Genomic DNA, 26,932 nt, shown 5'->3' with positions numbered 1-26,932 from the left:
AGGAGTTAGTCTGGAGAGAGTCAAATTGGACACCGCTTCCCTTTTGGCCTCCCTGTACATCTCCTTTCCTGATCCCCTGAATTCCTTCTCACACAGCAGCCACACGATCATCTCAAACAAAGTAGATTCCCAGCTTAAAGCTTCTAAAGACCTCTGTGAGGCCCTCCAAGATAGCGGGAGGTACATGAGCAGATAAGCTTGTATTGAATTTAGGGCACCTGGACTCTGTAGGACTTCTACAGAGCTGCCAAGCAATTTGGATTCCTGTTTCTGTCCCCGCTCCTAAAATTACTGCTTAGGGTGCTGGAAGTCTGAGCAGGGTGAGGGCAAAGGGTAAAGATACACATACTAGATGATTCAAATCCCAGATCTGTTGAGTTGCAGTCTGGCTCATGGGAGAAATTCTTTATTTAGATGCTTCAGTGACCAAAAGATAGAGCATAAGTGCGCACGAGCGTGCGCGCGCACGCACACACACACACACACACACACACACACAAATACACAAAGGCATTTACAGGCGAAGGGACAGGGAGTGGAGGGAGGAGCCCACGAGAGCAGATGTGGACTTCTCTGACCCAGTGAGGAGGGACCTCAGAGGGTGACCCTCCATGGAATTCCTGTTTGAAAGCTATGAGGTAAAGTCCACTCCCAGTGAAGTCCCAGGCCATAAAGCACAGCAGTGTTGTAGAAATCTACATTTGGGGCTGGGGACATAGCTGTTTCCTCACTGCAAAAGCTTACGCCAGCTCTCTTTTCTATTCCCTTAAGGGTCCGTCTTGCTCCTTGGTCTCAGAGTCTCCTAGTGGGTGATGGGGGAGGACTAGCACCACAGCAGCCTGGGTGGATGGTCTGCTCGCAAGGGGAACAAGAGGACCAGTAGGGCCGAAGGACAGCGGCCAATCTCGGAGCTGGCTGGTGTGAGGGCAGTTTCCCTTTAAAGGGAGAGAGCCGTCCAGGAAATTTTTACGTGGGGACCTTCCCACATGACCCTGTGCCAGAGCACCTCTGATGGAGGAGAGGAAAGGCCTCTGTTGGCATTTTCTGTGATCCCACTGGGCGCTGAGGCCTCCTTCGGCTCTAGCTTGTCCCCAGTTGCTGCAGGTCCTTAGCACCATTCAGGACTGTGGAGAAGGGGAAAGCGGGAGAGCAGTGCTCTGCCAGGACTGTGTCACCGCTCCAGGAGGAGACTTCACAGTGGGCAGAAAACTGGACAACTGGCCAGCATCAGATACCAGGCTCAGGAAAGCTCACACTCTTTGGGGGGCGGGAAGTGTCACATGAACTCCAAGCCTCCATGTGGCAGCCACTTCCATCTGCCCTTTCCTACCTAGGCCAAGGCTTAGAGTGAAAATTCCGGGTTTCACTGGAGATGCCTAGAGCTTAGGGAGACCTCTGTTCTTTAGCTGCAAGGAGTGGTCCATAAGTGACCTCTAGTGGAAAGACAGGCCTGGGGTCTCATGACATATGGCCCAGAAGGGCTGATGAAAGGGAAAGGCCATCCTCCAAATTACCACCCTGGGAAATACCGAGTCCTGTCAACATCTCTGCTTCCCTTACCCTGACCTACAGGGCCGATTCCAAAGGGGAGGAGAAGAAGTAGATTTGCCTGGGCCAATCTGAGGCTGTCTATGGTCTACTCCTGCCTCAGGCCTGTGTACTCTCCAGGTGTAAGAAAGGAAGAAGAGGGAGCCAAGGGCTGACCACAGTAACAGGAAGCTGGCTCATGGCTGGTTCAACTTGGGTTGCTGGACAGAAACACCTCTAGTTTTCCAAGGTGGTTGAGTCTTTCTGAATGGATTGCCTTTGCGTGGGAATCTGGCCCAGAGGTGATGCCACGGTTTTTGGTGACCTGTAATTTGAGAGGGAACAAAGGCATAGGATTAGTCTGTGGTGGTTGTGATGGTATCCCAGGTAGCTTATTCTAATGATAGTACAGCTCTTTCAGGGTGTGGAGTAATAAGCAGGGCAGCTCTCCTTTACTGAGGACCACTGCATGCCAGGCACAAGGCCGGGTGTTCTGCTTTCAGTATACTGTTTCATTCTCTGCTAATTTTGCAGGCCGGGGGGACCAGCACCCCCATCTTATATACAAGGAAACTAAAGTTCAGAAAGTATAAGTGACCTGCCCACAGTAAGCTGTTTTAAAGTGTGGTAGATTCAGGACTGAAGCCCATGCGTTTCCTCTATACTGAACCACTTTTTCTGCCTGTGGGGCTCTACATGACCTGGATAGGATAGAAAGACCATTCTCCTCAGCACATGGAATCAAGTGGCTCTCCAGTCATGACCTCACTAGTATCACCTGATACTGTCTGATTTGTTTTGGATTTGTTTAGGATCTCTTTCTACCATCAGAGGGGGATCAAATGGAAAAGAGAAAAGCATTGGTCTTGGTTCCTACCATAGCCCTGGTGCTCAAAACAGGGTTTGACACATAATAGGTGAACAATAAATCGTTGGTGAGTGAATGAAAGCTTATCTCTAATAGCTCCTCTTATCAGGACTAGGACTTCACATATATTATCTCTAACACTTACTTCTTCCCATAAGGTGAGGAAGAAGAGCTCCATTTGGAAACAGCAGAGCAAAATGAATGGGCTTTGGAGTCAGAGGTTTGAATACTGGGTCTAACTCCAAGTAACCATGGGATCTATGGCAAGTTACTTAATCTATCTGATATTAGGTTTCCTTGGGTTGTAAAGGGTTGGGGGAGTCCTAGTTCAGAGACGCTGTTGCAAATTAAATGAGACTGAATTACGTGTTCAACAAATTATACTATAGTCTTTGTTTTGCTTTTTTGTACCATAATCTTACAGAGAACAAATCGGAGGCTCAAAGAGGTTTATTGACTCACTTAAGGTCACACAGCTGGAAAGTGTAAGAAGAAAATAATAAACAACACTAGCACTTTCAGGTCTGGGTAGCCCCACGGTAGGGTTCTGACTGGTTCCGAGCTGTTTGCCAAAATTGCCACCAGCCAAGCTGCAATGCTAAAAGCGAGATGCAAGCCAAGTTGCGAGGGCTTGTCTCAAATCATATCTAAGGGGAGCCTCACGAGTTCTCCCAGTTAAAGATGCATCTATCAATAAAGCCAGTGTGGGAGAAGAGACTTCAGGCAGAGCAGAGAGGACCAAGAACGTTTTGAGCCTAACACTCTGCACTTCTACCACCTTAATTCACTCGCTCTGTAAGCAATGCAGAACCAATCCTCAAAGTCAAAGCAGTCATCTCAACAGATCTGCCTGAAACTGTTTCTTCATCTGTAAAACAGGGATAATTCCTATCTCCGAAGGTTATGCTGTGGCACACCGTCCACACTACCCTCCTGAAAAGCAGGGACTGAACCATCTGAGCCCTCCCAGCCAGATGTGGCCTGTTCATATCACATGGCACCACAACCCCCTAGTCAGCATTGCCCTGGAGGAGCATGCTGTGAGCCTGCCAAGCCTCAGTGTGAATTGTAGCTCTGCTGGTCGCCTATGTCTGTAAATTAGAATAACCCTTTCCTCCCAGGACTATTGTGAGGATTACCTGAGAGAATCTGCTTGGCATATGGCCTGCAACAGACCAGGAGCTCAACCAAAGAATGTGAGTCATTTTCAAGATTATTACAGACAACTCTGTTAGTCTCTTCCCTTTAAAGCACTTACCACCATTTGTAATTATTGGTGGTTTGCATGGTCGTCGTTTTTGTCTCCTCCCATCAGAATGTTAGGTTATCAGAGCAGGGACTGAGTCTGTCAGACTGGGTCTGTCTGGGCTACCACTCAGAGGTGTTCAGTATTTGATTAATCAAAGAACCTGGTCATATTTGGTAATAACCTGTAGAGGGAGCTCTTGCCACAGAACCAATGGCAGTGAAGACTAGGGTCTTCAAGCCAGTGGTGGGTTGGGGTTGGGGAGTGTCCCCAGTTAGACTGATAACATGTTGCCAAAAAATTTAGGAGACCACTAAGAGAATCATTTCTGTTTTTCTACTAAAACCTTCAGCCCAACAGGTCTAAAGACTGGGGAGAAGCTGACAGGAGAACTCACATAGGGGATACTTCTGTTGACTGACCGAGCTTCTGCTAACTAAAAAGAAAAGACCACCAGGATTCCTTTTTAGCCAAGGAATACCTGGCTTTGTTCTGATTCCGAAGCCCTGAACTCCTGCTGCAGACCCATGAATTTCAAAGTGTGATTACTTACTGGTTCTTGTGTTTGAAGCCGCTGACATGAGCTTGGTACTGTTCTATGGAGTTCAGCACTATCTTGCATGTCTTGCAGGGGTAGCCCTTCCCGGCTGAAACACACGTAAAAGTCAAGATGCTTAGTAATCCAATAAGAAGGGACCTGGGGACTCTGTGCTTCTCACAGCATGTGCAAATGCCCTTCTGAAGATGGACGAGTGGAGTGAGGTTAGGTCGTTGGCCCTGGTAAGAATCCCAGAGGCCTCAATGACTCAATGATCAGGGGCACATGTATGCCTGTGTGTTCCCTGGAGCTGGGAACCTCCTTGTTCCCCACTGCCCTGTAGCCTTAGTCCCAACATGGAGCCTGGTCCAGAGTAGCTGTCTGCTGAGGAAATAAATGATTGATAGAACAAAGAAGTGACATTTGGTGTCACTCTTTTCCAACTGGACTGTGCCCTTAGATGAGAGATCTCTGGGAAGGCAGCCCTCTCCTTGGGCTTGCAATAACAGTAATTAACGAGAAGGCCTATAAGGAAAATTAATCTCTCTCTCTACTGTGGGGCTCACAGACACCCTTTTTCACTAACAGGGCTGCTCCAATGACAAAGTGGCCTTTCTTCACATGGTCTAGCAGAGAGAGCATGGGTTGGGAGCCAAGAAATGGGGCTGGACTCCTGGCTCTGCATTCGCATGACCTTGGCTAAATCCCTTTGCCTTTCTGATCCTCAGCTTTTCTCAACTATAAACCAATTATACCATACCCATAATATTTACAATAAAAAGCAATAGATTACAATTACAATTAATCTGTGATGGATGAGCTATCATAATTCTAATATGCGGTTCTTTTTCTATCAGATATTGTCATCCACCAGTAAAGACATTAAAGATGCAGCAAGCTTATAAAGTACTACTTTCTTAAAGAAATAGGAGGCATTCCCATCTTTATTACCGTACTTTTGGTTATGCAAACACTTTGGAGATATAAATGTTTATGTCCCCCATAAATCTGGTCAGAAATCATTTTTGATTTTGTTGATTAAGTTAAACAGTAGGATAGAGTACTGGGTATAAGTGGTCCAAAGTAAGATAAAAGACTACGCTAAAAATGCTAGATCTTGAAGAAGAAACTGGTTTATGCACTAAACGTTTTGTGCCTTGGTCTAAATATTAACATGTCTATGTAAAATGACAAAAAGAACCAGTGTTGAATCACATTTTATTTCCTGTCGTTCTGCTTTATCCCAGACTGCTAAATGTGTTCTTTCCAAGAAGTTTGATTGAATTACTGTACACATTTACTGTCCTGTGTGACAGTTTTGTCACTGTTAGAGATTTCAGTAATTAAAACGGGAAACAGAAGCTTAGGTTATTTTCCTTATCAAAACTATGTTCCTTGGAGCCACGTTATTATGATGGTTTTCGTGCTCTTGTACACTGGATGTCTTAAGCTGAGTGCAGTTTAGGGGATCCTTTCTAATTACAGGAAGGTACTTCTTTCCTTTAACACTGTGATCTGACCTGTGACAAATCTGTACTACACACTATGTAAATGGCTAACAAGTCAACTGCAAACCAACTGAATGTACAACCTTAGTGCTGATACTGAAATCTCTTCAGAATAGTCATCATGATCTCAAAGTTTGTTTCAGAATTTGCAAGCATCAACTGTCAATCAGAACTGAAGATGAAACACTAATGAATGTTGAATCCTCATGCTCTAGGTGTACTTCCTTTGTAGAATTTTTGTTTCTCTGCTATTTTTACCATACTGTTCCATTTAAATTTCCTACACGCTAACTTCGTTTGTGCGATTGAAATAAAATTGCAGTATATACAAAAATTAAAAAAATAAATAAAAAGCAGTTATTATTTACCAAGTGCCTGATATAGTCATGCACTTTATATTATTTTGATTGATGCTCATAAGGATCCCATGAAAACCATCCTTCTCTTACAGAGGAAGAAAATAAGGCATGGTCACATGTCCACAAACACAGAGTTAGTGAATGGCAAACAGGAGTGGCTGACTATGAGGTTCTACTTACCCAGCATGCCTGATGCCAGCTGAGCAAGGCAGGCCACTGTATACATGACTTCAAGAGCCCTCTGACACACCTTTTGAGTCATCTGCCATCCTAAAACCTCACGGCTCTGGAGTGAGATCACCTAGGTTCAAACCCCAGCTCCATCATTTCTTACCTGTAGGACCACATGCTAGGTACTTAACCTCTCTGATATGTGTAAAAGTGGGGCTTCCCTGAGACTTAGGTTCCATACCTATAAAATGCAGTTAATATTAGTATCAACCTTATAAGGTTATTGTAATCATTCAAATAAAAGTAACTGACACATAGTAAGTGTCCAGTAAATATGAGGTTCTGGCTTATTTGTATTTCACTCTTATAGGTTCCATGAGTGATGCTGGCAAAAAAGTGGAGAGTATCTTTTAACCAGCCTTCCATGGCAGCTGGGAACACCAACAATCTCCTCTAATTCAATAAGCTAGCCAATGTTCCCAGCTACCTTTGTTTCTCTTGTATCTTCAGGTATTTCCTGGAAGACATATCCTTTTAAAGTATTTAAGGGGAAAATTATTGCAATTAGATTTCAGGTCTTTTTTAGACACTGAAGGCCAGAATTCATGGTTCAACACAAACAGGCAAAAGACTCATAATGGACTAGCAGAACCACCATCCCTGCAAGGTCCAGGGTAGAACCCGCGGCTGGTGTGGGGGTAACAACCACCAATGGTTAAGAGTCACTGATGCCCAGATTACAACAGCTCACTCATCATCTATTAAACACCAAGCACCATGACAAAATTTTAGATACATATGCCCTTGGATTCTTATAACAATACTGGAAGATAGGTAGGTGGTTTTCTCCATTTATCAGAGCAGGAAGCAAGCTCAGGGAGGTTAAGTGACCTGGGGTCACAGCTGGATTTGCCCTCTGGTTTGTGAAGCTCTCATCCTTTCTTCTGCACCACAGGTCTCTGGACTCTTCTATGCAAAGTACATCTCAGTGCAGAGTATACTGATCTGTAAGCTAGATTCAAATCGTCACTTGGGGTAAGTGAAGAATTCATTGGTGCTTCTAAAAAACAGCTTTGTTCAGTACCCACACTCATCCATTTTTATCTGGTTTTCATTTGACATGTTTGATATTCTGGTTTCCCCCTGTGATCTTATGAAAAATAAGTCACTAGAGCTCATTTTAAAACATCTGATTTATTTGGAAAAGCACCTGTATCTCCTCCCTTTACTGCCAAGACTTTGAAAGCCCTGTTTACAACTGCTTCTCCATTTCCTTGTCTCTCAATTATTCTGCAACCTATCCCTCTACACGCACACACGCTCTTTCTGAGGCCAATGGAGGCTTCCCTGTATCTAAACTTAATGGACAAATGGATGCTTATGCAACACTTTTGTATTTGGCTTCTCAACACTGCCTGACAGCACGGCTGATTCCTTCCTCCTTCAGTCTCTTGCTCTTGCTTTCAGCATGCCACACTCTTGATTTTTCTTCGCTGATGGTTCCTTCTTAGTTTCTTTTGCTGTCTCTTGTTTGACCTTTACCATTTACTATTGCCAGTTTCAGAGGTTTCAATCTTGGTTTTCTTTCTTTCCTTTTTTACTATTTTAAATTGTGGTAAAATACAAATAACAGAAAGTTTACCATCTAATCTATTTTAAGTGTCCAATTCCGTTAATGTTAAAGGACAGTTCTGGGTTAGAGAAATTTGTGTTTTCATCATGTTAAGTATCTTCACGTTACTGTGCAGAACTTTTGTCATTTTTGTGAAACTGCCAATCCATACCCGTTAAACTCTCCATTTCTCCCTTCTCCTAATCCCTGGCAACCACATTCTACTTTCTGTTTCTATGAGTTTGACTACTCTAGATATTTCGTACAAGTGAAATCATATAGGAATTTTCTTTTTGTGACTGATTTATTTCACTGTGTATAATATCCTCAAGGTTCATCCATGTTTATAGCACATCAGAATTTTCAGAGGGCTCAACCTTAGGCCCTTCACTCCTCTCTCTCCAAATTCTCTAAGGGATCTCATTCGTTTCCCTGATTTCAAGTACCACTTATTAGCTTCAAACATATGAAACTATCAATATTTAGCAGTTTCTAACCACCAAAATGGGTGGTTAGAACCAATCTCTAACCAAGACCTTTCTTTTAGGTCTACACCTATGTATCCAACTGCCTCTTGAACATTCCTACTTGGATATCTCATGGGTGTCTTAAACTCAGGCGGCCAAAACCTGGTTATTCACCTTGTGGCTTAAGGCTAAACCCTGACTGCTCGCTTTCCTTCAGCTGCCACACTGGATGGCCAATTCTATTTCCTATCTACCTCCTGAATCCATTTACTCCTGTCTATCTCTACCAATGCCACCTTAGTCCAAGCTCCCATATTCCCCACTACGAATTACTGCAACAGCCTCATTGTTGGTCTCTCTCCACTACCCTTCCTCCTCATTCTAAACCATTCTCCACTTTGTAACTAGAATGCTCTAACTAATAATGCTGAAGATGTGAATGGCTTCCCAGTGCTCTTAGGATAAAGGCTCAAATCTCAAACATGACCTACAGTGCCATGATAGGATACCTGCTCATCGCCCCAGCATCATGTTGCCCCACACTATCCCTTTTGCTTCTGGGAGCCTTTGATCCTTGCTCCTCCATCTTAAGTTATCTTCATAGCATACCATTTGTTTCTCTTTCTAAAGCTTGCCACACTTGTAGTTAATTGCTCAATGCCTGTCTGCTCTGCTAGACTCTAAGCTCCATAAGAACATGGACATGTAATTAATATGTTATATACACAATGCCTGGCGTATATTAGGAAAGAGCTCAACAAACATTTCTTGACTTTGTATGAAATGAATAGACCTGAAAGCCTGTCCCATGTACAGAGGTTGAAGAAACTAGGGGATCAGAACAGGGCAGAGAAAGCAGACCTGCTCTGTGCAGGAGGCAAGGCCCTAAGGAAGGAGGAGCGAAGGTGATAGGGGGTACAGAAAGAGGATTCCAGTAACCCAGGAGGGATGTCGAGAGCTCCAGCGACTGAAAGCATTCGGCTACCTGAATGATATGCAGGGCTTAGTTTGGCATTCTTGAATAAATGAGAGAAATGTGGGCCTGGAGTACAAAGCAAACTCCAAGTCTTGTTTAATCTGCTTGGTAGAGGCTACATCTCACCCTTGTGGGAGACATCTGGACACTCTGGGTCATCCATCTCTCATTTGACTCATACTTGTCATGATACATGCCAGAAGCCCCATGGAAACTATTCTGTGGACCTACCACAGAACCTTACCTGGATTTCAGTGTTGGCTGCCACAGTCTAGCATGGGATCCAGAACAAACCATTTCATCTTTCTGATGCTAATGTCCTCATTTGTAAAATGGGAATAATCAACTGTGCACAACAGAGTTGCTGTGAGGATTAAATCAGGTAATTACACGTGAGAGTATCTAGCCTAAGGCCTGGACTATGGCAGCTATTGGTAAGTGCAGGATGACTGTCTGAAAGAATGAATGAACAAGGGTGGACTGAAGCCAGCAGGGAAAAAAAGCCAAGCTGCGAACAACCTAAATCGTTTGGGAAGGCAGAAGTCCTGTCAGTGGAAGTCCCTGCTTGCACATCCCAGGTCAACACCCCACCTCTGTAGGAAGGGGGTCAGAGTCAGTTCGATATTTCTGCTGACACCCTGTACCTGGAGCACCTCCAGCCAAGTACACTTAAAGCTGGAGGCAGGGGGAAGGAGTGTAAGTTTTGGAATCAGACAGAGCCAGAGACCCCGACTGATGCTGTCATTTATTAACATCAGGTCATATCAGCTGTATGACCTTAGCATGTCACTCTGAGTTTCATCTTCTTTACTTGTAAATTGGGAAAATCACAAACTATTTTATAGGAATGCTGTGGGGATCAAATTATGCTGTATACATTAATATCAAAGTGGGATGTGATACCTTTTCCCCCCACCTAGGTTTTCATGAAGGAATTTAGTTGATCTGTAAAGAAATCAGATGATTTAAGCAAGAAAAAAGTATCTAGGAGACAGTTCTAGGATTAAATATGGTAATTCAGCCTTAAATGGAGGAGGGTGAATACAAGGAGAAGGCTTTGGCTTGAGATACAAGAAAAGAATGGATACAAGTTAAGATAAGCGGGCTGAAACACTGCAGTGCCTGAATCCTGCCAATAAAAAAGAGACAATGAGGGAATGGCCAGGCAGGACCAAGTAAAGCAGGGGCAGGGACTAGAGCAAAAGAGGGTCAGCTGTAAATCTGGCTTCCAGAGTCTTTCAAAAAACTGAAAGATACGGTAACAAATGTTTAGCACTGCCTAGGAGAGGCACGTACTCCTCAGCTGACTACATCCCTTTCTGGCTTTTTCACTTATCAAAATTTCCCATCTAGCGTTTGCAAGCATTTGAATTTGCAATGCTTGCTTCAGAAGACCTAAAGAGGAAAGGCATACCCTTGATGGTCCAGGGAGCTCTAGCAGTCAAGCCCTGATCCAGCTCTGGGTGTGAGCTAGGCCCCTTACCTGAGTCAGTGACAGCAGGGTCGGCCAGCCGTCCGTAGTGTGCCATAAGTTTGAGTTTGGTCTCCTGTTTCCTGTGTTTCTTGCCCACATAATGTTGCTGAGCCATGACAGGGTCATTGAAAGTCGCGTGGCAGAGGCTGCAGAACTTGTCTGGGTCTATCATCTCTCTATTCTGGTGCAAGGCTAAGGTGGAGGCCATAAGGAAAGGGTTTGTAAGGCGTTTCGACAGAGCTGTGGTGAGAAAATTCAAACAGAAACAATGAAAAAACCCAGAAGGTGCGAGGCTTTTATGTATGCTGAATGCAAAGAAAGGCTGGGTCACTAGTTAATCATACTTGCATATGGGGCATTGCCTGTATGAATCACACAGTGAAAGCCTTCTCTAATTGAGAAGATATGGGGGAACCCAAAGACCGGCTCCTTTGTTTGGCAGCTTAAACTACTTTAGGCACGTGAATCCCTATTTTCTCATATTCCGAGGAGGTTCTGCACTTCTGCTACCCATCTGCCAAATTACAATAGATGAGAGATGTACATGCTTGCAGTCTTTTCATCCCTCAGAACTCCCCAGAATGTTACAGCACATAGAACAAGAAATGTGGGTGTTTTATTCCCATCCTTAAAGTACCCGTTATAGATCTGGAAGCCAATGCACAGATGCACAGCCTGAGGGTCTAGAGGGTCATTTAGAAAAGGCGCCACACTAAGGGGGCCTTTTGAGCTGCACTGCCCTCTACGCTGAGTTGGGAGAGGAGAATGACACTGACATTTAGTTACCAGCTTTGTATATACATTTTCTCTTCTGGTCTTCTGAATTATGCTCTGCAGTAGGTATCATCTTGCCATGATACAGAGAAAAACCAAGGCTCAGATGGGTGAAATGACTTACCAAAGATCACTCAGTTAATGAGTGAATCCAGGTCTGTGTGACCCTAGAGTCCATGCCCTCTTTGCTATGCCAGGCTGCCAGAGTGTGGCAGGGAGACAAGAAGGCTACAGCCCATGCGTTTACCTACAGAAAGCATCCCTGGCTCGGAACTATGAATTCAGCTAATCAGAGCCTGGTATGGGCATATGTGTAAACCTCCTGTGGGCCAACAAATGTCCTGACTATAGGCTGCACTGCTGCTTTAAAAGGTGGATGCCATGGCTCACTCATGAGCCCACGTGGCTGGAATGGTATCAATCCAGTAACCACTGCTTTAAGAATGTGGCCTAGAACTCCCACCAACGGTGGAGGAGGGGTGGGGTTCAGCAGCACTCACACACAGATGCTCTTTCATCCCTTCCACTTCAATGGGGGAAGTTTTGAGGATTTTCAACAAGCCAGAAGAAAGTTGCTGGCTTTTCCTACATGGTTTTCCAGTAGAGAGACTCTTGATTCTCCTGGCTATTAATTTTCCTTAGTCATTATTTCAACAAGTCACTGGAAAAGTAATGTACATGTTGCAGAATATTCAATAATATGAGAAAATATTCAGTATGTGGTGTTGAGTGAAAAAAAAAAAGGCAGGTTATATAGCAAACTATTTCTTTTGTCCTTAGTTCTGTAAAACAACTGGTAATGTGTAGAGAAAGACCAAAAGCATTGAGTAAAAGGATACTTTTCAGTATTTTCCACCTTTTCTACAGTGAGTGTAGATTTTTGATATCAGAAGAGATAATCATAGTCATTAAAATGTAAAGGCCAATCTTTAAAAGACACTAAAGAGAAACATCAGAGGTGAATGGTTCATTAAAGTTGGAGGAACCATTTAATGGACATCCAATAAAAATGAGAGCTATGGGAGTCTTCTTTCAGGAAACAACTTGAAATATAGAAAGAGAATTCTACAGGACTGTTCACTGTAGTGTTATTTATAAATACCAACAAAAGAGAGGGAGAAAACGTAAATATTCATCATTAGAGGATGGTTAAATGAATGTGGTGCAATGGGACATTGTCATTAACAATGTTTATGAAAAACTTTTTAATAACATGGAGAAATACAAATGTTCTACTAGTGAAAAGAGTATAAAATAAAATTATACACACAATATGATCATATCATTACTAAAAGACATAAGTGCAATCTGTATGTGTGTACTGGTATTCTGAAATGCTGCCAACACATTAACAGTGTTTCTCTCTTGGTGGTAGGATTTGAGTGGTATTTACTCTTCTCTTTGAACCTTTTGCATTGTTTGAACTAGAAGTAACAATGATGAGTATGCATTGTTTTTATAAAAACAATAAAGTTAAAGTATTTACATTTATATACATAAGCTAGACATACATAAAACAAATATAGACACAGATATACACACATACACATAACAAAAGATTATAGGAGAAATAGTACTCCAAAATGTTAACAGTGGTTGTCTTTGAATGGTAAAATTATGGGTATTTTCTTTCCATTTATCTATATTTTCCATACTTTCTACAATATGCTTGTATTACTTTTACATTAGAGAAACGTTTACTTTCAGAAATATAGTTATAAACTCATGTAATAGCATGGAAATGTGCTCTAACTACAAAATTAAAAGTTAATGCAAGATACAAATGGTACATGAACTATGATTATAATTATATAAAAACACATCTGTTATGTGGCAAGGGCCAAAAGTAAATATGAAAAATAAACTCTTCGATATGGAATCTTTGGTCCAGGAATATTCCAGGGAATTTTCCCATTTATGTAAAGACAAGTTCATATAAATCTAAAGATAAGTGATCTTACAAAGTTCTGTTCTTAAGCTAGTTTCCTTTGGCCTAATGTTTTGGTACCATAAATGGTACCAACAGTGACTTCACAAAAAAAACAACTAGTACTAGTATAACTTAATGACGAACAAATTGGAAGCAAGGCCAATGACATGCTCTGGGTGGTGAATGCCTGACCAACCGCTGCATTTTATGTGGGGATTCCACTCACTATCGTGGTTGTGCTGCTAATACCGACAATAGAATCTGCTGGGTACTCTCTGGCAGTCCAGTGGTTAGGACTTGGCGCTCTCACTGCTGGGGCCCAGATTCAATCCCTACTTGGGATTGAATCCCTGCAAGCCGTGCAGCACGGCCCAAAGACAAAACAAAACAAAAAAATCCTAAAATGTCATTTACTGAACATCTATTATGTCTCAGGGCCCTTATATGCATTATTTCATCCTCATAACATTTGAAGTAGATGATATTATCAACATTTTATAGGTGAGAAAATTCATGCATTAAGTTCAGTCATACAGATGGTAAATAGCAGTGCCAGGATTTAAACTTGGGCATCCATGACTTCATCTGCTGTTTTATTGCTAGAATACTAGATTTGGGTGTGGTAAGACAGTATAATTATGAGTGATTTTTTTTTTTTACCCTATTCTTCAAAGTCTTCTAAAACATAATTGTCTTGTTTTCATAATACAGCAATTCAAAAAAGGACAAGTATTACAGATAGTATAGTCTACCTCTTGGTCCAAAATAGAGAAGAAAAATTACTGAGAAAAAAATGATATAAAGATCAAAGAACCTTCAGTCTGCTAATTAACTGCTAACTAACTGCAGTTAGGAGAGATGTAAAATCCTAAAAAGTCAAAGAACCTTCAGTCTGCTAACCAACTGCTAACTAACTGCAGTTAGCAGAGATGTAAAATCCTAAAAAGTCAGTAGTTAATGAGATGAAAATGAAGGCTGAGCCCCAGTGGTGACAAGATAAAGGGGGTTATTTTAGAAGTCACTGCCCTGGGAATGGATTCATGGCAGCTGCAAACACTGTTTGTTGGGCAGTACTGGCAGTGCTGAAGTCTTCAGCTTTGAAAGGCAGGTCCTTGTCCTGAGGAGAACAGGCAGCTTAGAGGATTAAAGTGAACAGGGCATAACCTGAGCACACAAAAAAGACAAAAATCTAACTTTTAACTTGGAATACATGGTAATAAGGGCAGGTGGATGCTAGGAGGGAAAAATCTAAGTGAGAGAGGCAGGAGACAGAATGCTCTCCTGGTGTGCATAGCCTGGAGGACTTAGGCACTCCCGAGTTATAATTATTTGTCAGGACAAAAGCTCAGGGCTAAGAAGCTTCTACAGAGAAAGACTGATATAACCAAAGAAAGGAAGGTTAGGTGAGTAGGACTCTGAGGCTGCATTTCAATGAAGCTGTGTCTACTCTGATATTTTTAAGGGCTCTCAAAAGCAGTTCAACCTCTTCAAGTCTGCGGCCCCAGTGAGCATTTCTGGGAGCACCTGGCATTGGTGCCTTGAGGACGGGAGGGGTCCCGATATAGCACCACTCAGGAAAACCAGTACCTTCCACCTTAGTGGATTGCTGCTTCAGCTTTAAGTTCTTTGCGTGGGTCTTCCCCAGGTAGTGCGACTGGGCCACGACAGGGGAGGAAAAGGTCATGTTACAGATGGGGCAGCACTGGTTCTTGTCTTTGCTTCTGCTGCTCTTCTGGTTAGGAGAAAGAACACAGGTCTGATCACGCCACTGCCCGGCCAGAAAATCTTCACTGGTTCCCCACTGCCCATAGGAGAATGGGCCTTCAAGGCCCTCTTCACACACTGACCCCAACCTACCTTTCTGGATTCTTTCTGAGCTACTTCATCTCATGCTCTACTCACCACTCCCCGTTTTGTTCTCTGCTACTTCCACGTTTTACTTGGGCCATTCCTACTGCCTAGAATGGTCCTCCTTTCTTTCCTGCCTGGCATATGTCTGCTTAGCCTTCAAGGCCCGATTAAATATCATCTCTTCTGAGAGACTTTTACTCAAGAAAATTACTCAGTAAAGAATTATCAACCTGCTTTGTGTGATTATTCCAGGAAGAATTAGCTTTATTCTTCCTCTATACTCCTGGAATACATTAAACAGACCTCTATCATACCACGTGCCACCCTAAACTGACAGTGTTGTAGCTTAGGAGACTTTCCTGTGGACTCAAGTTCAACGTTTGGGCAAAGACCGTTAGACTCACGTATGTTTCCTATCCTTAGCACCCTGGGGGAGACTGGCACACAGCAGATGTTCAGGGTTTATTGAACAAGCCCATTGGATTTTATTTGATGATTATGACTAGGCTAGAAAACAATGTATTTCAAGCCTATATTAAGGGCTTCCAGGATCTCTTTCAGGTCTGCTCTCTGAATAAAATATTCATTCTAAGATAGGATTTTTCAATTTTGGTACTATTAACACTTGGGGCTGAATAATTCTTTGTTGGATGTGGAGGAGTCTGTGATCTCATTTGAACTACTGGACCACCCCGAGAGTTGAGGGATTGGAGATATAAAGAGGTAAAGTGACTTGCCCAGGGCCACAGAGTTGATACTGTCTTTCTGAATTCCACATCATAAGGAAGGCAACTAGGGGGTTAGTCCAGTGAATGTGGAGAAAGGATAAGCAACGCCCTTCCAAACCTGTGGCCCCTGTGATAGGGAGGCACAGTTTGTAGTGTACAGTCTAACTCACTGAACATCCACTAGAATTGTAATTTGACTTTACAATACCCTTACAAGGTAGCAACTATTATCTCTACAGAGAGGTTAAGTGACTTGTCCAAGGTCACCCAACCAGTAAGTTCTAGAGCTAGTATTTGGCCCTAGTCTGCTGACTTATCATCCCATGATATTTGCACAGCCTGCTATGGAACAAAAATAATGGTATACCTGAGGGACTGGGGTTGTTTCAGCATAATTCTCACAGTATTGCTAAGGCAAAAGCAAACATGTTTACATCTTGATCAGAGCAAGAATTTGGAAAAGTGTTCCTTCCACTTGTTTATTCTCAATATTCAAGTGCTAAACTCAGTTCTTTCCATTGGATCTCAAGAACGTAAGCATTCTGGTTTCCTTCCTCTCTCTTCCTTAGTAGGGCATGGACAGTGGTCCTACTCTGACAAACCATTCAACGTAATATATAACAATGGCTCCATTTACTGAGCCCCTACTATGTGCCAGGCTCTGTGTTGGGTGCTTTAATAAACCTTCCTTCATTTTTGTTTGGAAAAATCCTGAAAGGTAGTTGATATTAGCATCCTCATTATTACAGAGGAAGAAATCAAGCCTCAGAAAGGATCAAGACTTGCCCAGGTCACACAACAGGGCCAGGATTTGAAGCCCAGTCAGTCTGACTCAAAGCCCACGCCCTTTCCACCACACCAACCTGCCTGCTGGCTTCATCAGGAAGTGAGTGGTCTCAACATGGCAGCTGGATTACCTGATCTGAGTCTAGCCTCTTCATTTCCCCCTTTAGTGTCTCCATTCCATGGATTGCTAGGTATCTCTTCACTTTGTTGGCATGTTTTTTGCTCTGTAAGAACCCAGGAAAAAGATCAAAGATACCCAAATGCCATTTCATACCTAAGGCACTCAAAAATATCTACTAGATTTTCAGTGGTTCATCCTCACAGAAACTTTTGAGGAGGAGAGGGTAGGGGGAAAATATAGTTTATTGAATTCCTACTTTGAATAACGTACTTAGATGCTGTCCAATCTAATCATAAAAATTTATGAGAAAATTATCATCATCTCAATCTTATAGATGAGGAAACTGAGGCTGAAGATAATGAGGTTTCTTGACCAAGAGGAGTAGCAGAGTTGTGATTCAACTACAGGTTTATTTAAAGCATAGACTTTCTACTACACCAAGCTGTAAGGGAAGATATAAGTACAATGATCTTGATTTGGATGGAGAAATGAGACTCAGAAAAATTAAGTAAATCAGTCAAATTAAGACAATCAGTCAAATTAAGACTCAGTCAAAAATTAAGCCAACATGCATGGAGGCAACATCTGGGTGGCTAAGAAGGAATTCACTGTGCAAGCCAGAGAGAAGAGGGGACGTGGCACTGGGTCTAGAAAGTACTAAGGTCCAAGGGCATACCTGATAGTGTGCCAGCTTCTGGGACTCAGAAATGAGCAAGGCGCAGCAAACCTTACACTGGGTGTTGGTGAAGAGACACTGGTTCTTCTGGATCATGTGTTCCACTACAGAGAGAAAAATAAACACTCTGTGAGTTAAAAACCTGCCTCAATAGCACTGTCTTTGAACACTGCCTCAAATGCAGGCACTGAATAATGGAATGCCATGCTATTAAATCTGCCACCCCTCCCCTAAGGGCTTTCATGACTCAGGCTATATTCTTGTGCCACCAAACCTATAACTTACTTTATAATTTTATGTAGGCTAACTTTCTTCACTAAATTCTTTTAAAAAGGAGTCTTTAAATTACAAACTTAAGTAAAAACCAATAAAAATGAATACATTAAAAAAGAAACAATTCTAGCTAGATACTGGTGTGAGAAGCTTGCAGAGCTTCCTAAAAGGAACATCAAGAGAGTGGCAACTGTGAGGAGACGTGTTAAGACATGGTAGCAACCAACTGACACGTCTTCTCAGGTAGAACTGGAAGGACTGAAAGACTTGAAAAGGAAATAATTCTCCTACTGTTCTTGATCTGAAATCAAGATTTTGAAATATCTAAAATTACTCAATATGTCATGTAAGTTCCACACTGTAGGAAACCACAGTATTAACCTGTACTTAATTGTTGCACCTGGAAAACAAGGCCTTACTTTTTGAAGAGGGAGTAAAATCTCACTCCAGACATTTCTATCACCATGGCATTGATAATCTGAGGCAGGGATAAGTCTAGAAAACCATGATGAGATGGCAAATCCATGTTTTTTATCTTCTACTCTGGATCAAAAAGTGGACAAGATTTCCTGGAGGGAACTTTTGGGTGGGGAACTTTTAAGGTTCTTCTCCTGCAAGAACGAAAGCTTATTTATAACAGCCCTTTTGGGAAGAAGGGGTGTTGTCTGGCTATATTTCTGCTCCTTGGAGTCCCTTGTTTATTTCCCCATTTTTCTCCTACAGTGTTTGGTAAATTTTTCTGAAAGACTTTGGCTGCCTCAGCCATTCTCAGAGAAACAAAAGGAAGTGGTTGCGTGAATAGATCTGGGACAGAGCTTTTTAATTTTTATTTATTTATCTTTGGCTGTGCTGGGTCTTCACTGCTGTGCGCGGGCTTTCTCTAGTCACAGCAAGCAGGGGCTACTTGTTGCAGTGTGAAGGCTTCTTATTGCAGTGGCTTCTCTTGTTGCAGAGCACAGGCTCTAGGGTGCATGGGCTTCAGCAGTGGCAGCACATGGGCTCAGTAGTTGTGGCTCCCAGACTCTAGAGCACAGGCTCAATAGTTGTGGCACATGGGCTCAGTTGCTGTGTGGCATGTGGGATCTTCCTGGATCAGGGATTGAACCCGTGTCTCCTGCATTGGCAGGTGGATTCTTTACCACTAAACCACCAGGGAAGCCCCTGAGAGCTTTTTAAAGGGAGGGTGAGAGGCTCCTCAGAATGCAAAGCCCACAAGAGGAAAATGTTACCCAGGGTCCAGGCATCCTCTCCTTGCCTGGAGATGTTGGATTATTTTATTAAAGGAGATGGGGTTTCCTCTCAAGAATATTCAGAATCTGATTCCCAGAGACTAAACAGGTAAGGACCATGTCATTTATGACTTTGTATCCCCAATATCTAATAAAATGCATGACCCAGAATGGTCATCATTAAAAAGTCTACAAATAACACATGCTGAATGAGGGTGACTCTCTAGGGACTCTCTTACACTGCTGGTGGGAACGTAAATTGGTACAATCACTACGGAAAACACCATGGAGGTTCTTTAAAAATTGAAAAAAATAGAGTTGCCATATGATCCAGCAATCCCACTCCTGGGTGTATATCCAGACAAAACTATAATTCAAAAAGATACATGTACCTCTATGTTCATAGCAGCACTATTCACAATAGCCAAGACATGGAACAACCTATATGTCCATCAACAGATGAACAGATAAAGAAAATGTGATACCTACACACAATAGAGTATTACTCAGCCATAAAAAAGAATGAAATAATGTCATATGCAGCAATATGGATGCACTTAGAGATTATCATACTGAGTGAAGTCAGACAGAGAAAGACAAATAACATATATCACTTACATGCAGAATCTCAAAATACGACACAAATGAACCTATCTATGAAACAGAGACAGACTCACGGACATAGAGAACAGACTTGTCATTACCAAGGGGAGGGAGTGGGAGAGGGATGTATTGGGAGTTTGGGATTAGGAGATGCAAACCACTGTATGTCGAATGAATTAAACAAAAAGGTCCTACTGTATAGCACAGGGAACTATATTTAATATCCCATGATAAACCATAATGGAAAATAATATGAAAAAAATATCACTTTGCTGTACAGCAGAAACGTATTCAATATTATAAATCAGTTACACTTCAACAAATAAATTAATGAAGTCTCTGAGGCACGAATGTCTGGCATATGCAAGAAATGAAGAGAAGGACACTGTGGATACAGTATGGTGAATGAGTGAATAGTGGTAGGAAATGAAGTTGGGAAAAACAGCTTGAGGCCTGCCAGATAATGCTTGAACCAGTATAGGCCTCATAAACCATGATCTGAACTATGGATTTTATTCATAGTGCAATGAGAAGTGGTAAGATATGGCTTACGTTTTGAAAAGATTAGTCTGTTCATTGTGTCAGCAGACTGTATGGGAATAGGAACAGAAGCAGGGAGAGCAGGGAGGAGGCTGCTGCAGTCTTCTAGGCAGCACATGACAGAAATCTGGACCAGGTAGGTTGTCAGTGGAGACGAGGAAAAGTGGATGGATTTGGAATTATGTTCTGGAAGTAGATCTGACATCCACTTTCTCTGACTGGATGGAGGGGGTGAAGTAGGACAGGAGTCAGGGATAACTCCTAGGTTTTGAATTTGAGCAACAAGTAGATGAGAAGTGGAGGAAGACAGTGTTGGAGGGGAAATTAAGACTTTTCCTTCAGCTATATTAAACATGAGTGGTCTATCATACACATGGGTAGAGATATCAAGTAGTCACCTAGAGATGCAAGCCTGGAGTTCAAGGGAAAGGTCAGAGCTGGAGATACAAATTGAGAATCATCAGTGTATTTATCATGTTTAAAGCGGTGGACTAGAAGAGGATGCCTAATGTAGATGGAAAAGGAAAGAGATCTTGGGATTTTAATATTTATTTATTTATTTTGACTGTGCTGGGTCTCTGTTGCTGTGTGGGTTTTTTCTCCAGGTGCGGAGGGTGTGGGCTTCTCACTGCAGTGGCTTCTCTTATTGCAGAGCACAGGCTCTAGGGTGCACAGGCCTCAGTAGCTGCATCTTGTGGGCTCAGTAGTTGTGGTTCTCAGGCTCTAGAGCACAAGCTCGTTACTTGTGCCATACAGGCACAGTTGCTCTGCAGCATGTGGAATCTTCCTGGATCAGGGATTGAACTAGTGTCTTCGGCACTGGCAGGTGGATTCTTTACCTCTGAGTGGACTGGATTCTTTACCAATCCCAGGGAAGCCCCTGGGATTTTGAGTCCTGAACCCCCCAAATTTAGAAGTCAGGCAGAGAAAGTGAAATTGGACATAAAATGAGTAGAAGGTAGAGCTTGCAGCTATAGTAGAGTGAGGAATCATCTTCACCCAGAGCAACTAAAACTGGACAAAGTTGACAGAAACAATCCCTTCAGTGCTCTGGAAACTGATCAAAGGTACTTAACAATCTGGGAAGCAGTTATGCTTGCACAACTGCTGAACTCTGGATGAGAAGAGCAGGGATCTGGGACTGCTCTTATCACCTCCCGCACTCAGTCAGAGCAGAGGTTCTACCAGGAAGAGGCAGGATGTGAGAAGCAACAGCTTCCCCATGAAAGAGGAAATTACTTGAGTTGGAGTGGTACACAATGCCCTGATCTTTTGATAATGTCGGTGCAAGTGATGGTCTCAGAGGCAGGTGAGCAGGAAAGGCCAAAGGCTCTACTATAACCTGAGGTTAGTCATGTCTGTGGCTGAGACTGTGTGGCAGTGGGGACCTAAAAGGGCCTAAGGTGGCTAAATACTCCTGGCCAACTCTGGTAGTTCACATGAACCTAACTGATGCAAAAGAGCCTGACAGAAAATAAAAGTTAGGGCTGACTTTAAAATGGCCTGAACTTTGAATGCCCTTTCCTACATACCCACAGATCCAACTGCAGAGGACTAAGGCCTTACTGACTCCAGGTGTTACTGAATCACTGTCTGACCACTAAGCAACATACAGACATGTGGAAGACATATAATAAAAATGAACCAAAGTGGGAATATTTGCTCTTCAAGTCTTTTTTTTAAATATGGAATGCTTCACGAATTTGTGTGTCATTCTTAAGCAGGGGCCATGCTAATCTTCTCTGTATTGTTCTAATTTTAGTATATGTGCTGCCGAAGCGAGCACTGTTCTTCAAGTCTTAAGCCACTACATAAGCAGTTTTCTTCCAAGCTTGGAGGAAGTCCTAACTATTCCATCATGAAATCACATGGAGAGACCAAGACTACATGAAAAAAAGAGATACCTAGTCAGCCTCCAGAAGTTCCATCCACTATTGTTTCAGCTCTAGCCACCATCTGATTACAATTGCAAAAGGGACCTTGAGTCAGAACTGTCCAGTCAACCCTTTCCTGAATTCCTGACTTACAAAAATCTGCAAGAAGTTCATGAGGCTGGAGGAAGCTAAGGTCCACAGAGGGGAAAAAGACTTACATGAGTTATCAGAATTCTGAGAAGGTGGCCTGAATGTGCATCTCTGTTGGTCAGATACAACTCTAATCCATCTACCACAATTACCACAGGGGACAGGTTTGATACAAGCAATTAGGTGCTTAGAAAATATTGGAAAGACTTAGGTACTAGGCTGAGCCTTCCGGAAATGTCTCCAGGAACAATGCACGCATTACTGTTCCAACATGTGAGATAGTCTCTGAGGCCTGTACCGCAGCCTTGCTGAAGTAAGAAGCTCCATGTCACTGAACAGACCTCTTAACCTATGAAGCTGGAGAATGGATGGTGGAACACTGATGTGGGAAGACCTTATAGTTTTACAGTTTTTCTTGATAGTACCAATAGTCTCAGGAATGTGATTTTCACCACATTTCTACCTTCCAAATCTTATGAGAAAGCACCTAATTGGTAGGATTTATTTTGTATCTATATTGTAGATAATCAGAAGATGTATGGGGCAGAGGCTGAGAGATCTAGAATGTGAAACAAAGGGCTGATTTTCACAAGGTCATGAAGGAGGGACAGCAAATCTAGTCATATCAACAACTAAATTAAATGTCAATAGTTTAAACAGCCCACTTGAAAGGCATAGATCATTAGAGGATAAAAAAGCAAGAATCATACAATGGAATTTTATTTAACAATAAAAAGGAATAAAGTATTAATACTCACTACAATTTGGCTAAACCTCAAAAACATGCTGAGTGAGAGAAACAAAATGCAAAAGACTATGTACTATATGTTCCATTTATGTGAAAAGTTCGGAGAGGGCAAATTTATAGAGACAGAAAACAGATTAGTGGTTGCCAAGGGCAGGAGGTGAGAGTGGGGATTTAATGTAAAAGAGCACAAAAGAGGGACTTCCCCGGTGGTTCAGTGGCTAAGACTCCACACTCCCAATGCAGGTGCCCCGAGTTTGATCCCTGGTCAGAGAACTAGATCCCACATACCGCAACTAAGAGTTGGCACAGCCAAAAAAAAAAAAAAAAAAGCACAAAGGAACTAATTGGAGTGATGGAAATATTCTAAGTTGGCCTAGGGTTATACAACTCTATACTTTTACTACAAATCATTGAATTGTACAGTTATAATGGGTGAATTTTATGGTGTATAAATTACAACTCAATGAGAAAACAAAAATTATAACTAAGAGAAAACAAAAAACCCAAAGTGAGTAGGACTTGGTGTTATAGGTATCTATCTAGACCTCAAACAAATCCTTGGACAAAGTGAGATCAGAGAAATGAATTGGTCTTTAAGTGATTGTGTGCCCTCATACACACATAAACAGTTCACTTTCCAGAGCACAGCTGCTGTGTTCTCTGCTTCAAGGTCCAGAGCATGCCTGCTCTGTCCCCTGAGGACAAAGGTCACTTCCTCTTTGTGTACCCCCAACTTTTAGACTTTCTTACTGCACCCACTACATTATACTGCAACTGTCTTGGCGTCTGCTTCCGGGACTAGACCACAAGCCCCTCCAGAGCAAGGACAGTATTTTCATCTCTGCAGCTTTGATTTCCAGCCAATCCTGGGAAGAGAGTATTTGTCAAATTAATGAAAGGAAAATTGTAACTGTGTGCCAAACAAGTTTGAAAGTATAAGAATGAGGGAGATAGGAGCCTCATATTAATTTAAGAGTCACACAAGACTAGTTTAACTGGTAGAGTATATATAGGGTATAGGTCTGTCATGTGTACCACCCCAAATTTAAACATATCTTCCTTGGATGTGGTCAAAAATTTCATTTTATCCCATGGCAATCAGTTCACAAGCAATATATTAACTTCCAAGATTAGTCTGCTCAGCAAGCAAACAAATCTTTAGAGAAATCTGATTTCTCTGCAGATTACCTGACAGGATTAGCACAAAAGCCCAGTTTGTGTACTTCTGGGTTAGAGTTAAGCAGCTAGCTCTGCTAAGAACTGTGAAGTGGGTCACAAAACGGGGTCACAGCAGCTCTTTCTATTCTCCTCTTTCTATCTCCATCTTATCCAGGGCCAGGTCAAGTGCAGAGCAAGCTGGGAAGCTCAGAAATGCCCTTCTAGGTGGCCTTATGTATTCCATTCTCAACTTTGGGTCAAGCGTGGGATACAAACAAGAAGCTGGAGCCAAAGAATGCCCTGACCAGCTTCTCAGGCTCCTGGCCCCCATATTAGAAAAAGGACCCAGCTGGTGGAGACAAGAGAAAAGACACCAAAAAACAAAAGAGGTAAGCCAGGACTCAGTCACCAAGTCCAGAAGGAACACTGAGGTAAGGAGGCGGCCTTCTACAGCCCTCGGAAGTGCAGGGCATGAAAAAAGGAGGCAAAAGACACTAGGGATGGGAGAACCTGGAAACTGGGACGGTGAAGGGGCTACGAGGCTGGCAGGGAAGGTTCTCGGGGTCTCCGAGATGGCCTAGACGGCAAGCCTAGAGATTCCAGTCCTCGAATTCAGGAAGAGGTGAGCTCTGGTACGTGACGAAGGCGGGGGAAAGAAGCCCACGGCGAGCGTGAGAAGGCCACTGACCATCTGCGCGCGATTCTTGGGGTGCCGCAGCCTGGATTTTTCAGGGGAGCTGGCTCACGGCGCCCGGGCCATAGCGTGGTGCACGAGTCAGGGAGTCCCCTGGCGCCTCGCGCAAGGGGGCGGGCCGAGCGCCAGGGGGTGTGACCGTAGACCTGGGGGCCGGTCCATGTCCCCGCCCCGCGCTTCCGCCACTCCCCGCGAAACTAGCAGGCGGGCGAGGGGCTTCCAGCCTCTGAAGCCCCCGGACTCACCTTCCTCCCTCCCCACTGGTTGCGACCCGGACACTGCTTCCCAGAGGCGGCGCGCCCTCTCGCGGTCGAAGCGCAGCCCATCCGGTTCCCGGCCCTCCCGCTCCTCCGAATTGTTGTACGACCTGGCCCCGCCGCTGTCCGCATTCTCCACCGTGCCCAATGCAGGATACTCCATCTTCCCCGCAAGCTCTAACCGGCCGATAGCTGCTCATGAATCTTGATCTCGCGAGATGTGGCTGGGAAGATGACTTTGCCAAGAAATCTCGCGAGGTTTGGGCACCGCAAGGCTCCTTTGCGACTTTGGCACGAGCGCTTCTTTCTTGTCGCTGCGGAGCTCGTGCGGTGGATTCGAAAGTCGGTTGTTCCACGGCAGCCCCCTTCTCTGGGGCAGGGCCGTGCGGTCCTTGGCTCAGGGTTCTCACCTTGCTCACGGCCAGCTTTGACACTTCTCATTTTGTTCTCATGAAGGCCCTGTTATATGGGAATATCCTTTTCATTTCACTAGTAGTGCAGCAGAGGCTCAGAACCTAGAAATGATTAACTCACGAGTTTGCTACTAGTAAGTGGCAGAGCTGGGACTCGATTACTTTTATATTAGGTACCATTTGAGTTCCAGGTGCTGACGCCTAGGTCACAACTCTCTCTAAACTCCACTCCAAAGTAACTGTCAAAAGTCAAAATGTAATCTTCCAACCCCACACCTCCTCCTTCCCTAGTCTTTCGGAGCCCCGATCTCTTGCTATGGTATTTGTAATGTCCTTACTGATCCCTTCACTTACCTTTCAGGTATTCCCCAAACAGCAGACCCAGAGATCCTCTTAAAAGTAAACCATATCATGATACCCCATGCTTAAATTCTCCAAAACCTTCTCATAATTCTTTTGTAAAAGTCAAAGTCTTTGGTTTAGTCGATAGGGCACTATACAATATGAATTTTCTTAACCTCCTGACCTTATCACCTACTGTGTTAGCCTCCAACCCCTTCATTCCTGTCCCACTTACCCTGTTCTGGAATGCACTTCCCCCACATATCCTCATGGCTCAGTCTCATTTTTGTGTGCCCCTCCACATACACTTCATATCCTCCTTTACTGCTCTCTTTTTCTCCTTAAAACTTACTATCAGATACAGCATGTACTTCACTTTTTATCTTATTTGTTGTTTGTTTCCCCACTAGAAGGCAAGCCCCAAGAAAGCAGGAATTTTGTCTGTTTTGTTCTCAGTTGAATCTCCACCACTTTGAAATAAAGCCTGAATCCTCATAGATGCATACAAAATATTTGTTGAATAAATGAAACTTTTGATATAAAGTTATTTCAGTCTTATTTATTCAAATGTTTGTTGAGAGTTTTCTATAAGCTACATGTTTTGGGGCATTGGAATACAGTGGTGAACAAGACAGACATAGGAGGGACTTCCCTGGTGGTTCAGTGGTTAAGACTTTGCACCCCTAATGCAGGGGGCTCAGGTTCAATTCCTGGTCAGGGAACTAGATCCCTAGCTGCAACTAAAGAACCACCATGCTGCAATGAATATCTAGTATCCCACATGCCACAACTAAGACCTGGTACAGCCAAACAAATAAATTATTTAAAAAAAAAAGACAAGGAATCTCTAGTAGAGTGTTTTTTATTCTCGTGAAGGAGAGTGTAATAAGTCAATAGGTAGAGAAAATAAAACAGGAGTATATATTGAGTGAATGATAGGAGAGGAACATTAGTTAGGGTGGTAAGAGAAAGCCTCTGAAGAAATGACAGTTGGCTTAAGACCTGACTGAGGAGAATGGAATGGCTGTGCAAAGAGCTG

The 26,932-nt window shown here is 43.1% G+C and overlaps 1 protein-coding gene and 2 non-coding genes across 6 annotated transcripts; 1 reads left to right on the top strand and 2 right to left on the bottom strand.

Annotated features, from left to right (window-relative positions):
- Positions 1–356: 356 nt before the first annotated feature.
- On the bottom strand, positions 357–25,345 carry ZNF346 (zinc finger protein 346). 4 transcript variants are annotated; one of them, XM_005209150.5, is made up of 7 exons: positions 25,127–25,345; positions 17,613–17,716; positions 16,947–17,039; positions 15,038–15,182; positions 10,756–10,938; positions 4,195–4,288; positions 357–1,852 (listed from the first exon to the last, which is right to left on the bottom strand). In XM_005209150.5, the coding sequence occupies exons 1-7, from the start codon at positions 25,299–25,301 to the stop codon at positions 1,765–1,767; spliced, it is 882 nt and encodes a 293-aa protein (XP_005209207.1). In that variant the 5' UTR covers positions 25,302–25,345; the 3' UTR covers positions 357–1,764.
- Positions 21,937–22,043, bottom strand: LOC112447660 (U6 spliceosomal RNA). The gene has a single exon (XR_003035839.1). It is a non-coding gene; the product is annotated as a U6 spliceosomal RNA (small nuclear RNA).
- Positions 25,346–26,542: 1,197 nt separating the features above from the next.
- On the top strand, positions 26,543–26,615 carry TRNAR-CCU (transfer RNA arginine (anticodon CCU)). The gene has a single exon. It is a non-coding gene; the product is annotated as a tRNA-Arg (tRNA).
- The last annotated feature ends 317 nt before the right edge of the window (positions 26,616–26,932 follow it).

Source organism: Bos taurus, chromosome 7, assembly GCF_002263795.3.
Source record: "Bos taurus isolate L1 Dominette 01449 registration number 42190680 breed Hereford chromosome 7, ARS-UCD2.0, whole genome shotgun sequence".
Taxonomy (NCBI): domain Eukaryota; kingdom Metazoa; phylum Chordata; class Mammalia; order Artiodactyla; family Bovidae; genus Bos; species Bos taurus.
Note: the sequence above shows the minus strand (reverse complement) of the source record. Positions and strands in the feature narration are given on the sequence as shown.